Here is a 22,129-nt window from a genome sequence, read left to right on the forward strand (position 1 = left end):
GCACCGCTCCACTTCTCCCGACGCAATCAGCCGGCTCCACCACCTCGACTTAGTACCACGATTGTTGCTCTGCGTCTACATCGGCCGTACGGAAGAAAGAAAGAAGGCGACCGGGCCCCTTGCACTTTCACAGCAGCACGACCTGGAAAGTTCGGCTCATTGTACGGAGGCAGCGGTGCCGTACCGACCAAGCGCTTGCAAAACCTGAAACGGAACCCCTTCAAGGGGTGGAGGAGGGGGGGGGTGAGAGAAAGCGTTGGGGGAAGTCCGAATGCTTCGTTGCGAATTAGCGAATGAATAAATGAATGGACAAAAAAAACGCTTTCCCTAAACCCCAATCAATTAAGAGCCCTTTGAAATTCGTGCTCAGCATGACTGCAACTCCTGCGCCACAGATGTTGTAGGGGGGCCTTCCCAGCCGAGGCACAAAAGACATTCCTGGAATCGCCCGGGTCTCTTACATTTCAAATGAGCCCTTTGTTCAACTTTCGCAGGTTAAGTCGCCAGCCCAAGTTTCTCCCCGTTTGGACAAAAGGGGCCCAAAGGTGACCGCCGCTTGCCGTCGCCACGTAGTGGGCGCCTCCCTGGGAAACGAGAGGTTTATTTTATTTTATTTTTATTTCATTTAAAATTTCACCAGCGCCACGAGAAGCCACGACGGCGGCGGCGGTTTTACGACGGAGCGGATCGCGTCGTCACGGACAGAAAGGGAGAACAGCGCGGATCAGAGGACAAAAGCGAATCGAGAGCCATCGCCGCGCACCTACGGCACCGCGTGCACACAACTGCCTGACGAGAGCTAATCACCCTGGCATTGTCCTTGTCCCGTCCGCCTTATTGTGCTCGCCGCAAGGTTGTCGCCGGTGCAGGTCAATCAGTTCCAAGGACAGTGCGTGCATCATCAAAGCGCACTTGCTCGCATGGTGAACGCAGACGCAATGCCTCGTCAGAGCCGCCTACGTGGTGTTTGAGCATCTCCACTTGGGTGCCGAGCGCTTTTTAAAAAGCGTTCAATTATTTCGTCATCGCGCCACCCCATCGCCTGTCGAGCAGATGCAAGTGTGGTCCTTGGGCAGCGACGCGTCACAGCCGACGAAACGGAAACGGCGCCCCGAGGTGGAACCGTCCGCCACGGAGACGGAGCGAGGAAATCATAAATCCCAGCGCATGCTGGGCGGATCGCTACGCGGCTGGGATGGCGAGAGCTCGGGGCGGCTTCGGTGGGGGGGTTGAGGGGGGGGACTTTCATCCAGCAGTAGATAGACCACGCCTGATGGTGACGTAGATTTAAGCCTCGACTCCGACGACCATGTTGGTTGTCCCCAGGCCCTGAAGGACAGGCCTCGGCACACACGTGTGTGTGTGTGCGTGTGTTTAACAGTCATCTCAGCCAGTCATCTCGGTCATCTCAGTCAGTCGACCCGTGGCACCTGCAGGGTCTGCCCTGTGACCTCCTGCCAGCGGGCGTTCGACACTTCACGTGGCCTCAAGGTGCACTTGGCCTGGCACAAGCGTCGTGGTGACGTCACCGCCACTTAGTGGCGAATGGCGGTTGTTGTTGTTGTTGGTTAACACGTGGACTTTCCTGACCAATGTTATCCACAATAAGAGATCCATAATAAAGGGTTTTTTTCGGGTTAGATCGCGTGAATATAAATGTGTCGTTAAACCCTCCACCACCCGACACAGCCAATTAGGAAGGTTTGTCACGTAAACAGAACGTGTGTGTGTGTGTGGGAGAGGTAGTGTAGCGGCCTTCATAGGTGCTCGTTAACAGCACTTGCCCCTACAGTCTGTTAAGGCTATACGGGGGATCTTTGTCTTTGTAGCGGTTAGCGCCACGCTGCGCTATGAACCTGGGGGCCCGGGTTCGATTCCCGCTCACGGCCAACACCAGTGACGATTATCTGAACCGGTCCAGGGCCTCCCCTAGGTCGACTCAGCGTCAACACGAGTACCAGGTGCGATGTGTAAAACATCGCCACGAGGGAGACAAAGGCGGCCGGGCGTGGTGTTGGCCACCCACCCACTCGTGGTGTCGTGCCGGGCCTTTATAGGTGCTACTCGCTAACAGCACTTGCCCCGACAGTCTGTCAAGGCTATACGGGGGATCTTTATCTTTGGTGGTGGCCAGCGAGGAGCGAGTCGGCCAGAATGTCCGGCCGCAGGCAGCTCTCTGGGGCGTCTTCTCTGCTGCAGGCTCCTTCCGTCGGCAGGGGCGCTAGCGAGCAATTGCAGGGCTGCGCCTTTGTCCCGCGACAACGCGCGCGCAGCGCAGCCCGGGTGCCGTGAAGCTTACCTGAGAACATGTTGAGCTGTCCGCAATGATCTCTCGTCACCTCCTCGTCACCTCCTCGCGACCTCCTCGCCTTGGACCCACCTGGATGGGAGCACAGATGGTAAACGACGAAAAGCGCGATTATTAAACAAAAATAAACGATCATCCTTTCGGCTTTATTTTTTGCCTTCTTCCTCGATTCCATTCCAAGAAGTTGCGATCGCCGTCGTTCTCTTCGTCCTCACGTCACGGAGGCGACGATGCGTCCAGAATTCCCACACGGCAGGCACGCCGCCCGCCGTTTTGTTACAAACCGACGGGCCCCCCCCCCACCCCCCTCCCCCCCCACGTGGAGGAAGCAGATATCAGAGAACTACTTCTGAGACGTCGCCCCCCCCCCCCACCCCAAGCTCCTTCAGGTGACAGCTTATCCACACGAGGGGCCCTTCGTGACACTCCCACGCGCGCCTCTGCTACGGAGAAATGTTCCTCACTGGGCAGATGGACCGATATCTACATCATGGGACCCTTCCTTTGCCAGTACCCAAAATATGATGACAGCTTTTCCCCTTTTATTAAATCCTTTATATTAAGTTCACTTGCTTGCTTGCTTGCGCGCTTACGACCGTGCAAATCTTTCGGTCGTTTTTTAACCCACTTCCCGTGATCCAATCGAGCTGACATTTTGCACACAGACTCGTTGTGCGTGACAATTAATGTTCGTGAAATTTTGTTTCCAAAATTTTACACTTTTTAGGACAAAAATATTATATTTAATTACCAATTGCTTAATGCTGCCATGCAATCATCTGACCCATAGGTGGCAGCCATCTCAAGCCAGAGGACGAGAGGACTCTAGCCGCTACGCATATAAAGGATTTATAGTGAAAAACTTTGTTTTTACGGGTTAATTTTTTCTGGCAACAAAACAGTTGTGTTAAGATGTTTAAACACCAAACTGAAACCTTCTACAAGGAATCATGTCTGCATTAACCACAATGCTTGTGGTCAGAATGCAAACAAAAACATACTCTGATAATATTTGCATTGTCCTTGAAACTGATTGGTCCACACCAGAGACAGCTTTCTTTTGAGCCTCGTCTCTAACGGTGTTAGGCATCCTCTGGCCTTGTAGACATGCTTGCTTGTAAAAGGTTTCAGTTTGCTGTTTTAACATCTTAACACAGCTGTTTTGTTGCCAGATAAAAGGGGAAAACCCTATCATCATATTTGCTTGGTTTATTTTTTTACGAACACTGCTGAGATTTTGACCAAATGAAATAAAAGCAAATCTCGTTTGACGCCCTCTGATTGTTGTCGTCACTGTAAGTCAATGGTGACAGGGCTCAGAGCATCAACTCACTGCATTTGGCATGAAGCGGGATTTTATAATTATTGTTGTGATGATGATTCCGCTCGTTTGAAACTAAACAAAAACGTAACTTTTTTTTAATTATTTTACCGAGTAAGCCCACACTCAGCTATATGCAGCTCTTATTCAGAAGCGACCTGTCCACAAATGATAGCTCAACAAAGTGGCTTATCATCACGTGGAAATGTACAGCAGCCAAATACTCTAAACGCGTGTTTCCAAATGTGGAGGGCAACACAGGAGGACGAGGAGAAAATTTACACGACCACGGGGAGAGAGAGACACGCAAACTCCAAATATACAGCAGCAGGCGTCACGGTCGAGATCGAACCCACGACCTCCTGTATACCAGGTGAGGTAGTTAACATCTCCTAGCCACCGTAATGATAATGAGAGAGAGACACGCAAACTCCAAATACGCAGCAGCAGGCGGTCAGGGTTGGGATCAAACCCACGACCTCCTGTACACGAGGCGAGGTAGTGAACATCTCCTAGCCGCCGTGATGATGATGAGGGAGAGACACGCAGACTCCAAATATACAGCAGCAGGCGTCACGGTCGGGATTGAACCAACGACCTCCTGTACACCCGGCGAGGTAGTTAACATCTCCTAGCCACCGTAATGATGATGAGGGAGAGACGCGCAATCTCCAAATATACAGAAGCAGGCATCACGGTCGGGATCAAACCCACGACCTCCTGTATACCAGGCGAGGTAGTTAACATATCCTAGCCACCGTGAAGCCCCTTTGAACCGGGAAAGCCTCGTCGAGTCTCAGGATTGTTTTTCGGGAGGGTCCTGCCAAGTTTGCACGGTAGCGAAGCTACGATTGCTGGCTGTGTGTAAACCTGATTGAGTACATGAGGGCACAAGTTGTTGTCTAAACAAACTAAAAATCAGTTTAACACGTAGTAGTAGTAGTAGTAGTCGGCTTTTCGCGACCAATATTATCCATAATGGAGGCTTTCGGGTTAGATCGCGTAAATATAAATGTATCGTTAAACCCGCCATCACCCGACGCAGCCAATAAGCAAGTTTCGTCACGAAGACAAAACATGCCAATTCGTCACTAGTACAGTGCACCGGTGTGTTGGGAGCGCAAACCCACATCAATTACGAATCGAGCACGACGTTTCGCCTGTAATTACAACCAACATCATCAGGCAACAGCCAGATAATTTTCTCACCTTCTCTCCCTCTCTCCCTGCTGACCACGGAATGCAAATCTTCCCCGAGTTCAAGCTCTCAGAAAAAAGCGGATATCCCAGAGCTACCACTAAGATCCCACACACGCGCACAGCGCATGGGTCGGCACACGTATAACAGTTCGCTTCCACGAGGAAATCAAAAGCATCAAAACATTGCAAACGTAAATCGATGTTGAATCAATTTCAATTCTCCGAGCGGAACTCAGAATTTTAATGACCGCGATGGGGTTTTTTTGTTTGTTCCTTTCACGTATGCGTGCGCGTGCGCGCGGTCCAGTCGTTCGTTGGTTCCTGGCCTGAGGCCATCATCCAACGATCGCTCCACGTGGGCAAACCTCGGTTTGATCACAGTCAGTGCCAGAGATCGGGACTCTAACTCTTGACCTCTGACCTCCGAGTAGACGTTGCACAGCTGCTGTTGTTGTTGAAACCGGCACCGTTGCATCCTCTCCTCCCCTCGTTTAAAGCTCCCCCAAATTATTCGCGGCGTTTTGCTTTCGATTTATCGTAGACATTCTCTCCGCTCGCAAGCAGCTACGATCCACGACCCCAGCGCCTATCGAACGTTGTCATCCCTTGTGGCTGAGCGCAGCGGGAGGGAGGCAGGGAGGGGAGGGGAAGGAGGGAGGGGAGGAGGGAGGGAGGCAGGGAGGGGAGGGGAAGGAGGGAGGGACGCAGGGAGGGGAGGAGGGAGGGAGGCAGGGAGGGGAGGGGAAGGAGGGAGGGACGCAGGGAGGGGAGGAGGGAGGGAGGCAGGGAGGGGAGGGGAAGGAGGGAGGGGAGGAGGGAGGGAGGCAGGGAGGGGAGGGGAAGGAGGGAGGGACGCAGGGAGGGGAGGAGGGAGGGAGGCAGGGAGGGGAGGGGGAGGAGGGAAGGAGGGAGGGAGGCAGGGAGGGGAGGGGGAGGAGGGAGGGAGGCAGGCAGGGAGGAAGGGCCATGCTAATTTTGACGGATGGACAGACGGCCGGCAAGAAGCTCCCAGTTGATACCAATTTCAGGCTGAGTCGACCTAGTGGAGGCTCGTAGCAGGTTCAGAGACCGAGCGTTGCAGTTCACGTCCAAACAAAAAATACGACGTCAGACCTCCTCTCTCGCTCTCTTCTCTGCCGACCTCTCAACGCAAAATCTTTGACCTCAATCAAAGGTCAAGGGGCTACTCCGACCAATGCCATTGATGCCACCGGATCTCGGCATCTGTCCCTTCCCCCTGCCAGTTCCCATAGCCTGCTGCACGTAACTGGGCTGCTGAATAAGCTCCCAGAGCCTGGGGGCGAAACGTCGGACATCGAGCCGGGCAGACCGTAGCGAGCGGTGCGACCCAAAAATACGGTGTCGCTTCACGTGCGGTGTTCACGCTCCAACGCGGTTCTTCTTCTAAGAGGGAACACTTTCCGCTCGACGCGGAACGCGCACCGTTATAACGCGGTACGAGCACCGTTGCTATAACGCGGATTCTGAGCGGGTCGACGACGGACTATATACTCTTAGTTCTTTCGGTAAAGTCACGTAGGTAAAAAAATGAAATTAAAATTAATAAAAATAAAACAATAAAATCACGACGTTTCCGGGGGCAACACAAGTCTCCGTCATCAGGTGGGACCGTCACAGCCAGATTTGCTGCATCAAGATATGATGCCTCCGAAACGTGTTTCATTTTTATTAATTTTAATTTCATTTTTTCCTACGTGACTTTACCGAACGAACTAAGAGTATGAATCCTTGCAGTCACGAAAGCTTCAAATCTAGACGACGGACTACTTTCTTGAGCCGCGCGGCTGAGCGGCGATGTGGCACAGCGCGCGGAGCGATGCGCTGCCGACCGCAGGCCGAGTTCAGAGCGCAAGTGCGATTCAAACATCGCACTGTTTGTACGTGTGGAACGTACGTACGCTCTGCAATGCGTAGCACGGCGTGCTTGTAATGACTTTCTCACCCCCCACCCCACCTCCTCCCACCACTGACAGCGCCCCCCACATCACCGCCCTCCCCCCTTCCCCGTGGTGTTTTTTTGCGAGGTTGGGAAAGGAAGAGCTCTCCGGAGTTTGCAGAGCCGCTGATAAAACCTTAACGGACGTAGTCGCCACCACCCTATTCCTTCCCGCCGGCAAAAAAAAAAACACACACGCGGCTAAATAAAATAAAAACTATATTAAAAACACGCGCGCGTACGTGCAATTGAAATAATAACCATTATATTATCGCTAGATTTGAAGCTTTCGTGACTGCAAGGAATCATATTCTTAGGTTTTTTCGGTAAAGTCACGTAGGTAAAACATCAAAATTAATGAAAATATTTTTGTTTTTATTTTATTTTCATTAATTTTGATGTTTTACCTACGTGACTTTACCGAAAAAACCTAAGAACATTATATTATCGCTAAACGTATGACACGCCGATGCCCAAATCACTCAGGATGCACCTGATCTGGTCAGACCTCGGAAGCTAAGCAGGGTTTGAGCTTGGATACGGTGCCTCCCTGCTGTATCGTAGCAGCGGGTCTTCTGTGCTCCCCGCGTGTACGCAAGCTCCCAGCTCCAGCCCTTCACGACGCAAGCAAGCCAGCAAGTGCTGGCCAGTGCCTCTCCTAAGGTCCACTCAGCTTTCAATGACAGGACCATGAACTGCACTCGGACGATAAGTCTACAAGTCCCCCCGCACCAGATAGTACATCAGCTGTAGCGGCCGAGCAGGTTCCTATTAAAATAATTTTTTATTTTATTTTACCAGGTAAGGCCCACTGAGCTGTATAGCTTTTTATCAGAAGCCACGTGGACACGCAAATGATAGCTCAACAAAGTGACTTATAACGTGGGAATTTGTAGCAGCCAAATACTCTGAACGCGTGGGCGTTGATTATAAATGTGGAGGGAAAAAGATGAAGACACGGAGAAAAAAATCCACGCGACCAAGGGGAGAGAGACACCGCAAACTACAAATATACAGCAGCAGGCGTCAGGGTCGGAATCGTACCCATGACCTCCTGTATACCAGGCGAGGTAGCTAACATCTCCTAGCCACCGTGATGATGATGAGAGAGAGAGAGACACGCAAACTACAAATATACAGCAGCAGGCGTCAGGGTCGGAATCGTACCCATGACCTCCTGTATACCAGGCGAGGTAGCTAACATCTCCTAGCCACCGTGATGATGATGAGAGAGAGAGAGACACGCAAACTACAAATATACAGCAGCAGGCGTCAGGGTCGGAATCGTACCCATGACCTCCTGTATACCAGGCGAGGTAGTTAACATCTCCTAGCCACCGCGGCGCCCAAATGCCACGCGCGAGAGAGACAGAAACAGAGAAACGGCGTAGCCCTTCTCAAAAGAGAATGTTAACAACGTTTTGTGAATATTTTGTGGTTACAAAATGTTTTGATTCCCTTTCCCCGTATTGCTCTTCCCTCTCTCTTTCCTTCTCCCTCCGTCCCTCTCTTTTTTACGATCAGTGGAAACAAGAAGATGCTCGGTGTATTCGGCACTTTGCTTCGTTCATCATTTCGTAATTTTTTTTATTTACATTTTTAAAACTTGGCTTTATGTAACCCCCCCCCTCTCGCCCACTCTCTCGCCCACTCTCTCGCCCACTCTCTCGCCCTCTCTCTCGCCCACTCTCTCGCCCACTCTCTCGCCCACTCTCTCGCCCACACTCTCGCCCACTCTCTCGCCCACTCTCTCGCCCACTCTCTCGCCCACTCTCTCGCCCACTCTCTCGCTCACTCTCTCGCTCACACTCTCGCCCACTCTCTCGCTCACTCTCTCGCCAACTCTCTCGCCAACTCTCTCGCTCACACTCTCGCCCACTCTCTCGCCCACTCTCTCGCTCACTCTCTCGCCCACTCTCTCGCCCACTCTCTCGCTCACTCTCTCGCCAACTCTCTCGCTCACTCTCTCGCCCACTCTCTCGCCCACTCTCTCGCCCACTCTCTCGCTCACTCTCTCGCTCACTCTCTCGCCCACTCTCTCGCCCACTCTCTCGCTCACTCTCTCGCCCACTCTCTCGCTCACACTCTCGCCCACTCTCTCGCTCACTCTCTCGCCAACTCTCTCGCTCACTCTCTCGCCCACTCTCTCGCCCACTCTCTCGCTCACTCTCTCGCCCACTCTCTCGCTCACTCTCTCGCCCACTCTCTCGCCCACTCTCTCGCCCACTCTCTCGCTCACTCTCTCGCCCACTCTCTCGCTCACTCTCTCGCCCACTCTCTCGCCCACTCTCTCGCCCACTCTCTCGCCCACTCTCTCAGTCACTCTCTCGCTCACTCTCTCGCCCACTCTCTCGCTCACTCTCTCGCTCACTCTCTCGCCCACTCTCTCGCCCACTCTCTCGCTCACTCTCTCGCTCACTCTCTCGCCCACTCTCTCGCCCACTTTCTCGCCAACTCTCTCGCCCACTCTCTCGCTCACTCTCTCGCTCACTCTCTCGCCAACTCTCTCGCTCACTCTCTCGCCAACTCTCTCGCTCACTCTCTCGCCCACTCTCTCGCCCACTCTCTCGCCCACTCTCTCGCCCACTCTCTCGCCCACTCTCTCGCCCACTCTCTCGCTCACTCTCTCGCCCACTCTCTCGCTCACTCTCTCGCTAACTCTCTCGCCCACTCTCTCGCCCACTCTCTCAGTCACTCTCTCGCTCACTCTCTCGCTCACTCTCTCGCTCACTCTCTCGCCCACTCTCTCGCCCACTCTCTCGCTCACTCTCTCGCCCACTCTCTCGCTCACTCTCTCCATCCGTCCCTCCCTCCCTCCCCTCTCTCGCTTTTCCATTTCCCTTCATCCCTGCCTGCTCGTAGCGAGCGCCGCAAGCCGTAGCCGGGGGCCTCGCCGTGATCCCGCGCTCTCCGTCCGCTTCTCGCACCGCACCGCCCGCCCGCGCCGCTGCTCGTTCGTTGCCGAGGACGCAAGCACAGCGGTGAACAGAAGTTAGAGACAACAAAAACATATCTCACAAATTTTAGACCAACAGGCATCGACAACTCCCGACAGCGCTGCACTGCGCCGCGCCCGGTATTGTCATTCGGTGGGTGGGGGAGGTCGCTTTATTGACGCCCCCCCCCCCCCCACATTCCACCCCCAAAAATTTGAATTATTTATTTATACTGGAGAGAATCCGATGAGCTATGAAGCGCTTTTTCCACAGATGTCCCGGTAGGGGCACGGGGTCAGAATGTTGCAACAAGTGTTGAAAAGGTAAGGAAGTAACTTACAAAAATATATATATACAAATAAATACAAAACTATTTATTTTATTTCAACAGGTACAGGGGCCACCACCGATCCCGGCTTTTGCCACGGCCACCGAATTCCTACGCCCGCTCTTGTCTCGCGTAAGCACGCGCGTAAACCTTGTCCCTGCGGGTTAAACCCATCTGAATGTTCACCAGTGGCCTTGCGCGTTGACATTAGCGGTGGTGGTTAGCGGTGGCGGCGAGCTTTCAATTTTTGAGCGTCCAGTCTTTTTTTTTCTTTTTTTAATTCGTCACACGGACGCGCGACGGACGACTTGTTCCCGTGTCGCCGGCTTGCCCGCGGATATTGTCACGCCGGAGATCCGTGCCGCCGTATCGCAGAGAATAAGTACAACAGGCTCCTTCAGGCACATTGCAACAAACGTAGTGGTGGTGGTGTTGGTGGTTGGGGCGCAGTGGTGCAGCGATTACAGTTTGCCCCACGCTACGAATCCGGCGACCCGAGTTCGATTCAGGGCTCAGGCCAACAACGCCGGTGACAATTATCTGAACCGGTCCTGAGCCTCCCCCCTAGGTCGACTCAGCCTCAAATGAGTACCTGGTGCGGTGTGTAGCAAACATCGCCACTGGGGAGTCACCCACCCTCTCGTGTGCCGTGCTGGCCTCCTTCATAGGTGCTCGCTAACAGCACTTGCCCCAACACTTTGCTAAGGCTATATGGGGGATCTTTGTCTTTGTTGGTGGTGGTGGTCAGTGGTGGTCGGTGACCCCCGGGGTCGCCCTCGCAAAGTGCGACGAGACCGCCGGTCCCCCGAGTTCCCCCCCCCCCCCCCCCCCCCGGTCTAAACGAAGCGTTGCCTGAAACGTCTCGAAATTGGCTCCATCAACACCTTAGAGAAGCTCTGGGCGCTGAACTTCTTTCGCACCGTACGTAGCCAATCCGGTGTTCATCGGAGGTGCGGCGAACCCCGGAGAAAACTATTCAACTATATCCCCACACCCCCCCTCCCTCCACCCCACCACCGCCACCCGGCACACCACATCCATCGTAACCTCTCGCGATGACTGTGGCTGCGCGCCACCTTCTCCAGCCCACGGGCGACTGCGGTGGAGGGTTGAGTGGCATTGACCGGCATCCCTTGGTGGGCGGTGGGTTGGTGTGCGGGAGGGAGGATAGGGGGGGTGAACGCTGCTGTTGTGGCTAGCGAGGGGGGAGCGCTCAGGGAGGCCCCGTTGCTGTTAGGCAACCAGCAACAGCGGAGGGTATGTGGGGGGTTGAAGTAAATAAAAAAATGAGTAAATAAATAAGCGGTCAGGATTCTCGTTTTGTTGTTTTCTCTCCTCCGCCGTCGATGAATCGCGGTTCTGCAATCTCTGCCGCCCGCTATCTCGCCACGAGCGTGGCTTGGCGTGGCGTGGCGTAGAAAAATAAAATAAAAAAAAAGAATCTCAACTCTCCTCCGGCCAAGCCGCCTATCGCTGGGCCGCATCTCGCTATCTCCGTCGCAGGGACCCGGACTGGCGGGCCGATAACGCGGCGGCGGATTCCGTAAGGACGGACGCGGCGTCGATACGAAGACGCGTTATCTCTCGCGCCGCTAAACAGATCGGCCAGAATAAGCCCCCACCGCCGACGCCACCAACACCACCACCACCACCCCCCCCAAATATCGTATATTTGGAGCTTGCATGTGTCTCCGTCTCTCGCTCGCTCGCTCTCTCTCCCCGTGGTCGCGTGGATTTTTCTCCGGTTGCCCTCCGGTTTTTCACTCCGATTTTTAGAGACAACGCGCGTTTTCATTATTTGGCTTGCTACATGTCCACGCGTTGATAAGCCACTTCGCTTATAGAAAGGAACTATATAGCCCAGTGGGCTTTACCTGGTAAAATAAAAGTAGTTTTAGTCTCATCGCGGAAGCCCCAGCAGAGGTTGAGCCTGGATCAGACGGATTAATTTTTTTATTTCAGCCGGAAAAAAATATTTCCGTGCCCGGCACACAACGTCCAGTATATCACTCGCAACGGGGTGTGTCCGCCGCCGTTGCTGCTGCTGCTGCTAAGTCACGTGCCACACCACCCCGCCAGCCTACCAGCGATCCTGAAACAAATATTCCGTGAGGATTTAGGCCTTGAACACTGCTGAGAGGGGTGACCGCGGTAGTGGTGGCGGTGGTAGAAGTGGTGGTGGTGGTGGTGGTAGTGGTGGTGGTAGTGGTGGTGGTAGTGGTGGTGGTGGTAGTTGTGGTGGTGGTAGTGGTGGTAGTGGTGGTGGTAGTAGTGGTGGTAGTGGTGGTAGTGGTGGTAGTGGTGGTGGTGGTGGTGGTAGTGGTGGTGGTGGTAGTGGTGGTAGTGGTGGTGGTAGTGGTGGTGGTAGTGGTGGTGGTAGTGGTGGTGGTGGTAGTGGTGGTAGTGGTGGTGGTAGTGGTGGTAGTGGTGGTGGTAGTGGTGGTGGTGGTAGTGGTGGTAGTGGTGGTGGTAGTGGTGGTGGTGGTAGTGGTGGTAGTGGTGGTGGTAGTGGTGGTGGTGGTGGTAGTGGTGGTGGTGGCGGTGGTGGTGGTAGTGGTGGTGGTGGTAGTGGTGGTAGTGGTGGTGGTAGTGGTGGTGGTGGTAGTGGTCGTGGTAGTGGTGGTGGTGGTAGTGGTCGTGGTAGTGGTGGTGGTGGTGGTAGTGGTGGTGGTAGTGGTGGTGGTAGTGGTGGTGGTGGTAGTGGTGGTGGTGGTAGTGGTGGTGGTAGTGGTGGCGGTAGCCGCGGCGACGTTGGTGGTGATGCTGCGGTCAGGTTGATGCCACTGACATCGCTGTGGGCGGCAGAGGCCACCACGGTGGTGAAATCCGCGATGACGATGGCGATGGCGAGGACGGGACATGCCGCGGGGGGTGATGAGGGCGGGGTGTGTGGGTGTTGGGGCCGGGGGGGGGATGTTGGGGGGGGGGGGAGGGGGGAGAGCGGAGAGCCCGGGAGCCGACAGAATAACGGAGCTCCGAGCATCACAATGTGCCATTGTGATGTTCGCCGCGTGTACAGGAGAGATTGCACTATCAACGCCACGCAGATGGACCAGCAGCACAAAACAAACTGATGGGGGGTTGGGGGGCGGGTGGGAGAAGGGGGGGGGTGAGCGCCGAGTTGGAGGAAGCGCTGGGCTAGACTGGGGGAGGGAGACAGACGAGAGAGAGAGAGAGAGCGCGCTTGCTCGGCAGTCATCAGCCACGGTCACTCCACCGCTGGATGAAAGCCTAACCCCGCAAGCTGCCACCATCTCTCGCGATGTCAATGACCCCCCCCCTCCCCCCCCAGCGAGCCAAATTCGCCGCTCCATCTCCGCGGGTTGCGGCGTTCCCTCTCGCACCGCGCTCCGTTCTCCTGCTCGCGTCGGCGTGTGCGGCTGGACTGTGACCGCCGTCGCGACAACGTGCGGCCCTCTCGCCAAGCCACCGCTGAGTGAAGGCTCGCCCGCGGCGTGCCCGTCACGGGGTCACACGGGGTTGTCGTCCGGCCGTACTTGACCCTGCCGGTCACTAGGGGTCGGCGAGGAAGAGGAGGGCGGCTACGCATGCATCGTGCCAGCATTGCGAAGCCACTTCTCCACCCACCCACCGCCACCCACACCAGACTGGAGCGCCCGTTGTTATAATTACGATGACTGCTCGTGAACGGGTCACAATCGCTATTCAAATGTGGGTTTGTTTAATGACGGCCTCTTCTTGTTTGGCGATTGACCGGCCCGGTGAGTTCATTTTCTCTCCAGGATTTATGGGCGAGTGGCAAACGTGCAGCCACCACCACCACCACCGTCCCCATCACAGCAGCAGCAGCAGCACCCTAATCTCTTGTTTTATTGATCTTGCCTGCAATGGACTGCCAAGTTGCTTGCGGTGGCGGGGGCAGTACAGCAGCTAGGTTGCCTGTTGGCCTCTCTGTGCAGAGAGTGTCCGAATACGTTCCAAGGTCGCACTCATCGCACACGAACCTCGCCGAGCATGAAAACCATCATCACGCAAACTCCGGTGGTCATCCTTGCAGCAGCAGCAGCAGCCGCAGCCGCAGCAGCCGCAGCAGCAGCAGCAGCGGCTTTTGGCTGCTGGCCATCGAACAAAGTCGGCGGTGGTGGTCATCGCGTCATCGCGCGACGCTTTCAGATTGCGCTTCTGCGGCCGTCTGGAACGCTCTTCCCATCCGATATTCGGAAGCCACTGGAGCTGTGCACTTTTAAATCATCATCCAGATTGACAAACTCATTCCTTTAGAACTGCTCTTTGTTGTCTATTCCCCCCCCCGCACCTCCGATTTAGCACGGTTGGCTACGTACGGGGCGAAAGAAGTTACACACACACATACACACGTCTGTGAATGTAATCTGCCCCCCCACCTCCCTCCCCTCCCCACACACCTCTCTGTGAGTGGGGTTTCTCTGGGGACTCCAGTTTCCTCTATCGTAAAAACACACACACACACAATATTCACGTAATCATTATCCCTTGCGATGGGTCACTTTCTTAAATTCCGAACCCCCCCCCCTCCCCTCTGGCCCCACGCCTCCGTGCTCCCAGCGGCTTGAGCTGGGAACGTCGCAGTTTAGTCAATCGGCAGGTCGTGGCGTTCGGCGGGGTTAAAGCGTGGGTACTCCCATCTCTCCCAGGGCGTGTTTGTCCAGCGTGAAAGAGTAGGCCAAAAACACCGCCCCTACAATGATGGCGGCTCTCTCCTCCTGTCAGTGGCGGAGCCCCTCCCCCCCCCCCCCCCCGTTTCCGGCAGCAGAGGCGTGAGCGAGCAATTGCAGGGCTGCGCCTTCAGCTTTTAATGTTTCTTTTTTATTTTTTGTATTTGTTACCGTCTTTATCCAGCAAAGGAGATCCTCGCCAAGACTCGTTTTGAAAGGGGGATCCTGCTACGTTGAGACATTTGAGCACACCAACCTCCTCCTCCTCCTCCTGCGAACGATGTCACAGGATCTCCACAGGAGCCCCCAGCGTTGGTTCCATCGATGTGCGACTATCAACTGCTGCGCCGCTTTGCTGGCGGGGAACGAACCGTCGGGTTTGGCAAGCCCTCTCTCACCACGAGGCACTCACTCTGCTCACCCGCACCAATGCCCGCCATTCACCTCGAAGTGACGGTGACGTCACCGCGGCACCCGTGCCAGGCCAGGTGCACTTTGAGGCTGTCACGTGAAAGTGTCAAAGGCTCGCTGCTGGCAGGAGGTCACGGGACAGACCCAGGTGTCGTGGGTTGACGGACTTGAGATATAACTGTCAGATGCACCACGTGTGCCCCCCGACTATGCCAACTTGCTGTATTTTACCCGCCCGACGCCTCCGCTCGTTGTTGTGAGCGTCGCTCCTCTTCCCTCCGTTGTTGCTGCTGTTGTTGTTGTTGTTGGAGGGCGACTGCCTCCAACTGACCAGTAGCATCCTTGACGAGCCTCCTCCTCCACCACCAGCCTCACCACCAGCGTGCAGGAAGAATCGACGATTTAATTCGCACCCGGCGAGCGATCAGCGTTGTGTAAAGCCAAACAAATCCTGACGGAGGCTACCGCGGAGAAATTGCAGGCCTGCGCCTTCGCCCTCAAACCTCCGCCAGCGCTCGCCTCTGCTGCTGCGAGAGGTCACGTGCACGGTCACAAATCCACTGCTGGATGACACCCATGCCGTGCGGGCCGCGGCAAGTTCGCTTTGACCATACTTCACCACGCCGGTCGGTGCGGGTGGGGACATAAGACATCGGAGTGTTCGAGCATAGTTCAGTACAACAATTGATATCTGCTGCCCACACTTATATTTTGCAACCCCAGTTCGTTGGGTTAGATCGCGTAAATATATAAATGTGTTGTTATACCCGCCACTGTTGTGACTTATATCATCCATAATAGAGGTTTTTTGGCTCTCCAACACACCGGTGATGCTGCACTAGTGACGAATTGGCCACGTTCTGTTTACGTGACAAACCTTACTAGTTGGCTGTGGCGGGTTTAACGACACATTTATATATTTACACGATCTAACCCGAAAAAAACCTCTGTTACGGATGATATTGATCGTGTGTTGAACTGACATTTATTGATATTTATATACTTCCAAGTCAAGGCCTAATTTCTCGCTCAGTATTTCCCGGGCCCGTGGTAGGCGACTGGAGCAGGTGACACACACGTGACTCACACGTGACACACAGGTGGCACACACGTGACACACAGGTGACACACAGGTGAACACACGTGACACACAGGTGAACACACGTGACACACAGGTGACACACGTGACACACGTGACACACAGGCGACACACACGTGACACACACGACTCTTCAGTAGCCACAGCGAGAGAGACAGCGAGAGACAGAGACGTGTATACTGGATGTGGTGGTCCGGGCATGCTGTGATATTTTCAAATGTAACACCCCCGTCCACCTCCCCCCCAAACGCCTCCCTAAAACCCACGGTTAAATCCCCCCGTCTTATGTAGACCGGTCGCGTCGAGTCTAGGGGCCACCCAAGTTTGTTCCCGTCCATTGCTACGGGGGGGGGGGGGGGGTGGGCAATGCCTACGTTGTCGTTTAATAATATCCTAAATAAAGAAAAGTACCCAAAAAAATGTTTTCACCGCTCCGGGCTCAACAGCCCCTGGGCGCGATTTTTGCCTTCCGAGACGGGGACGAGGCCAGGCGGCGCATTCCGTGTGGATGCGGTCGGTCACAATGGGCGGACGACGGCTTTGACGGTGGCGTAGATCGGCCGTGGGCTTGCTTGGGCACGACGAGCCCAGCCACCGTGAGGCCCTCTTTCTCTCCCCCTCTGCCCGCAGGGCAAACGTCGCGTGATTATACGCGAGCCGCGTTCACAATTTTCAACGTGCGTCTCTTCCCCGCTTGCTAGCACGCGAGCCTCGACTTGATTCCGACGCACGGACGACTATATTTATCATCGCCTGGCTAACTAACCAAGGTGGTTTGATTCCCCGTGGACACATCTAACGTCGTGCAGAGGTGTGCGTGCGTGCGCGTGTATCTGTGGCAGTTTAACACGTAGGCTTTCGCGACCAATATTATTCATAATCAACGTTTTTGGGGTTTAGATCGCGTTATTTATACTGCTGCTCTATTTAAGACTGGGAGCCAGAGCAGAGCCTCACCATTCTGGCGAATTGCCCGATGATGCTGGATGCAATTACCAGCGAAACGTCGTGCTACTCAAAAATTGTAAATGTTGTGGTTTCACGCTTCAACACACCGGTGGGCTAAAGCAGTGAACTATTTTGTCTTTTGTCAACGTGACACTTTTTTACTGATTGGCCGTGTCGGGTGGTGGAGGGTTACGACACATTTATAAATAACGCAATCTAAACCCAAAAACGTTGATTATGAGTGTGTCTGTGTGTCCACCTGGTTCTATTAACGTAAAATGTATTATAATAATAACAACGCCCATCACTCCGGGAGTGTTTTTTTTTCATCTTGGGAGGAAACCGCAATTCCCAGGGAAAACCCCCACAATACATTGGGGGGAGGGAATGAACCACTCAAGAGATCCACACAGATAGGTTCAACAAAACTCACTCGTGACAACCGCGAAAAAAGAATTACACGGAAGCAATAAAGCGACGAGGTTTCTTTTTTTGTTTGTTGCACCAGAATCCAGACACCTCGCAGCTGATTCCACGCCGAGTCTTCCGCATCACGAAAAGGCAGCTGGCGGTAACGGGAGAACGGAGGCAAACTGGCCGACCGGTCTCGAAAGCAACCTTTGGCTAAAACAGCGGCTCCGGAGGAAACGATGGATCGAGGAATATTCGGGCACCGGAGTGGCTTCGGCGAGACCGCCCTGTCGATTCCAAACACGTTGCACAGGGAAACACTAAACACGGGGAATGGCTTTAAAAGTTGTATAATCTCCTGTAGATGAGGATGCCACTGGTTTTCACGTTCTGCAGATGTAGATGCCACTGGTGCTTCACGTTCTGTAGATGTAGATGCCACTGGTGCTTCACGTTCTGCAGATGTAGATGCCACTGGTTCTTCACGATCCACAGATGTAGATGCCACTGGTTCTTCTCGTTCTGCAGATGTCGGTGCCACTGGTTCTTCACGTTCTACAGATGTAGATGCCACTGGTTCTTCACGTTCTACAGATGTAGATGCCACTGGTTCTTCACGTTCCGCAGATGTAGATGCCACTAGTTATTCACGTTCTGCAGATGTAGATGCCACTGGTTCTTCTCGTTCTACAGATGTAGATGCCAATGGTTCTTCTCGTTCTGCAGATGTAGATGCCACTGGTTCTTCACGTTCTACAGATGTAGATGCCACTGGTTCTTCATGTTCCGCAGATGTAGATGCCACTGGTTCTTCACGTTCTACAGATGTAGATGCCACTGGTTTTTCACGTTCTATAGATGTAGATGCCACTAGTTATTCACGTTCTGCAGATGTAGATGCCACTGGTTCTTCTCGTTCTACAGATGTAGATGCCAATGGTTCTTCTCGTTCTGCAGATGTAGATGCCACTGGTTCTTCACGTTCTACAGATGTAGATGCCACTGGTTCTTCATGTTCCGCAGATGTAGATGCCACTGGTTCTTCACGTTCTACAGATGTAGATGCCACTGGTTCTTCACGTTCCGCAGATGTAGATGCCACTGGTTCTTTGCGTTCCGCAGATGTAGATGCCACTGGTTCTTCACGTTCTACAGATGTAGATGCCACTGGTTCTTCACGTTCTACAGATGTAGATGCCACTGGTTCTTCTCGTTCTGCAGATGTCGGTGCCACTGGTTCTTCACGTTCTACAGATGTAGATGCCACTGGTTCTTCACGTTCTACAGATGTAGATGCCACTGGTTCTTCACGTTCCGCAGATGTAGATGCCACTAGTTCTTCACGTTCTGCAGATGTAGATGCCACTGGTTCTTCATGTTCCGCAGATGTAGATGCCACTGGTTCTTCACGTTCTACAGATGTAGATGCCACTGGTTTTTCACGTTCTATAGATGTAGATGCCACTGGTTCTTCACGTTCCGCAGATGTAGATGCCACTGGTTCTTTGCGTTCCGCAGATGTAGATGCCACTGGTTCTTCACGTTCTACAGATGTAGATGCCACTGGTTCTTCACGTTCTACAGATGTAGATGCCACTGGTTCTTCTCGTTCTGCAGATGTCGGTGCCACTGGTTCTTCACGTTCTACAGATGTAGATGCCACTGGTTCTTCACGTTCTACAGATGTAGATGCCACTGGTTCTTCACGTTCCGCAGATGTAGATGCCACTAGTTATTCACGTTCTGCAGATGTAGATGCCACTGGTTCTTCTCGTTCTACAGATGTAGATGCCAATGGTTCTTCTCGTTCTGCAGATGTAGATGCCACTGGTTCTTCACGTTCTACAGATGTAGATGCCACTGGTTCTTCATGTTCCGCAGATGTAGATGCCACTGGTTCTTCACGTTCTACAGATGTAGATGCCACTGGTTTTTCACGTTCTATAGATGTAGATGCCACTGGTTCTTCACGTTCCGCAGATGTAGATGCCACTGGTTCTTTGCGTTCCGCAGATGTAGATGCCACTGGTTCTTCACGTTCTACAGATGTAGATGCCACTGGTTCTTCACGTTCTACAGATGTAGATGCCACTGGTTCTTCTCGTTCTGCAGATGTCGGTGCCACTGGTTCTTCACGTTCTACAGATGTAGATGCCACTGGTTCTTCACGTTCTACAGATGTAGATGCCACTGGTTCTTCACGTTCCGCAGATGTAGATGCCACTAGTTCTTCACGTTCTGCAGATGTAGATGCCACTGGTTCTTCTCGTTCTACAGATGTAGATGCCAATGGTTCTTCTCGTTCTGCAGATGTAGATGCCACTGGTTCTTCACGTTCTACAGATGTAGATGCCACTGGTTCTTCATGTTCCGCAGATGTAGATGCCACTGGTTCTTCACGTTCTACAGATGTAGATGCCACTGGTTTTTCACGTTCTATAGATGTAGATGCCACTGGTTCTTCACGTTCCGCAGATGTAGATGCCACTGGTTCTTTGCGTTCCGCAGATGTAGATGCCACTGGTTCTTCACGTTCTACAGATGTAGATGCCACTGGTTCTTCACGTTCTACAGATGTAGATGCCACTGGTCCTTCACGTTCTGCAGATGTAGATGCCACTGGTTCTTCACGTTCTACAGATGTAGATGCCACTGGTTCTTCACGTTCTACAGATGTAGATGCCACTGGTTCTTCACGTTCTACAGATGTCGGTGCCACTGGTTCTTCACGTTCTACAGATGTAGATGCCACTGGTCCTTCACGTTCTGCAGATGTAGATGCCATTGGTTCTTCACGTTCTGCAGATGTAGATGCCACTGGTTCTTCTCGTTCTGCAGATGTCGGTGCCACTGGTTCTTCACGTTCTACAGATGTAGATAACACTGGTTCTTCACGTTCTGCAGATGTAGATGCCACTGGTTCTTCACGTTCCGCAGATGTAGATGCCACTGGTTCTTCACGTTCCGCAGATGTAGATGCCACTGGTTCTTCACGTTCTACAGATGTAGATACCACTGGTTCTTCACGTTCTGCAGATGTAGATGCCACTGGTTCTTCACGATTCACAGATGTAGATATCACTGGTTCTTCTCGTTCTGCAGATGTAGATGCCACTGGTGCTTCACGTTCTGTAGATGTAGATGCCACTGGTGCTTCACGTTCTACAGATGTAGGTGCCACTGGTTCTTCACGATCCACAGATGTAGATGCCACTGGTTCTTCTCGTTCTGCAGATGTCGGTGCCACTGGTTCTTCACGTTCTACAGATGTAGATGCCACTGGTTCTTCACGTTCTACAGATGTAGATGCCACTGGTTCTTCACGTTCCGCAGATGTAGATGCCACTAGTTCTTCACGTTCTGCAGATGTAGATGCCACTGGTTCTTCTCGTTCTGCAGATGTAGATGCCACTGGTTCTTCACGTTCTACAGATGTAGATGCCACTGGTTCTTCATGTTCCGCAGATGTAGATGCCACTGGTTCTTCACGTTCTACAGATGTAGATGCCACTGGTTTTTCACGTTCTATAGATGTAGATGCCACTGGTTCTTCACGTTCCGCAGATGTAGATGCCACTGGTTCTTTGCGTTCCGCAGATGTAGATGCCACTGGTTCTTCACGTTCTACAGATGTAGATGCCACTGGTTCTTCACGTTCTACAGATGTAGATGCCACTGGTCCTTCACGTTCTGCAGATGTAGATGCCACTGGTTCTTCACGTTCTACAGATGTAGATGCCACTGGTTCTTCACGTTCTACAGATGTAGATGCCACTGGTTCTTCACGTTCTACAGATGTCGGTGCCACTGGTTCTTCACGTTCTACAGATGTAGATGCCACTGGTCCTTCACGTTCTGCAGATGTAGATGCCATTGGTTCTTCACGTTCTGCAGATGTAGATGCCACTGGTTCTTCTCGTTCTGCAGATGTCGGTGCCACTGGTTCTTCACGTTCTACAGATGTAGATACCACTGGTTCTTCACGTTCTGCAGATGTAGATGCCACTGGTTCTTCACGTTCCGCAGATGTAGATGCCACTGGTTCTTCACGTTCCACAGATGTAGATGCCACTGTTTCTTCACGTTCTACAGATGTAGATACCACTGGTTCTTCACGTTCTGCAGATGTAGATGCCACTGGTTCTTCACGATTCACAGATGTAGATATCACTGGTTCTTCTCGTTCTGCAGATGTAGATGCCACTGGTGCTTCACGTTCTACAGATGTAGATGCCACTGGTTCTTCACGTTCTACAGATGTAGATGCCACTGGTTCTTCACGTTCTACAGATGTCGGTGCCACTGGTTCTTCACGTTCTACAGATGTCGGTGCCACTGGTTCTTCACGTTCTACAGATGTAGATGCCACTGGTCCTTCACGTTCTGCAGATGTAGATGCCATTGGTTCTTCACGTTCTGCAGATGTAGATGCCACTGGTTCTTCTCGTTCTGCAGATGTCGGTGCCACTGGTTCTTCACGTTCTACAGATGTAGATACCACTGGTTCTTCACGTTCTGCAGATGTAGATGCCACTGGTTCTTCACGTTCCGCAGA

The 22,129-nt window shown here is 53.1% G+C and overlaps 1 protein-coding gene across 3 annotated transcripts in view; it reads right to left on the minus strand.

The window, feature by feature from the left end:
* LOC144735170 (protein CBFA2T1-like) overlaps positions 1-22,129 on the minus strand; it is an 83,295-nt gene that overhangs the window by 49,506 nt on the left and 11,660 nt on the right. For 2 of the 3 annotated variants that reach the window (XM_078617616.1, XM_078617615.1), the window contains exons 1-2: positions 11,098-11,677; positions 2,300-2,380 (exon numbers count right to left, since the gene is read on the minus strand). In XM_078617616.1, the coding sequence (XP_078473742.1) occupies positions 2,300-2,380; positions 11,098-11,170 (154 nt within the window). In that variant the 5' untranslated portion in view covers positions 11,171-11,677. Of the gene's footprint in view, positions 1-2,299; positions 2,381-11,097; positions 11,678-22,129 lie in introns of those variants that run through there. The other variant, XM_078617617.1, reaches the window with a different exon arrangement.

Source organism: Lampetra planeri, chromosome 54 (genome assembly GCF_965212315.1).
Source record: "Lampetra planeri chromosome 54, kcLamPlan1.2.h2, whole genome shotgun sequence".
In the NCBI taxonomy this organism is placed as follows: domain Eukaryota; kingdom Metazoa; phylum Chordata; class Hyperoartia; order Petromyzontiformes; family Petromyzontidae; genus Lampetra; species Lampetra planeri.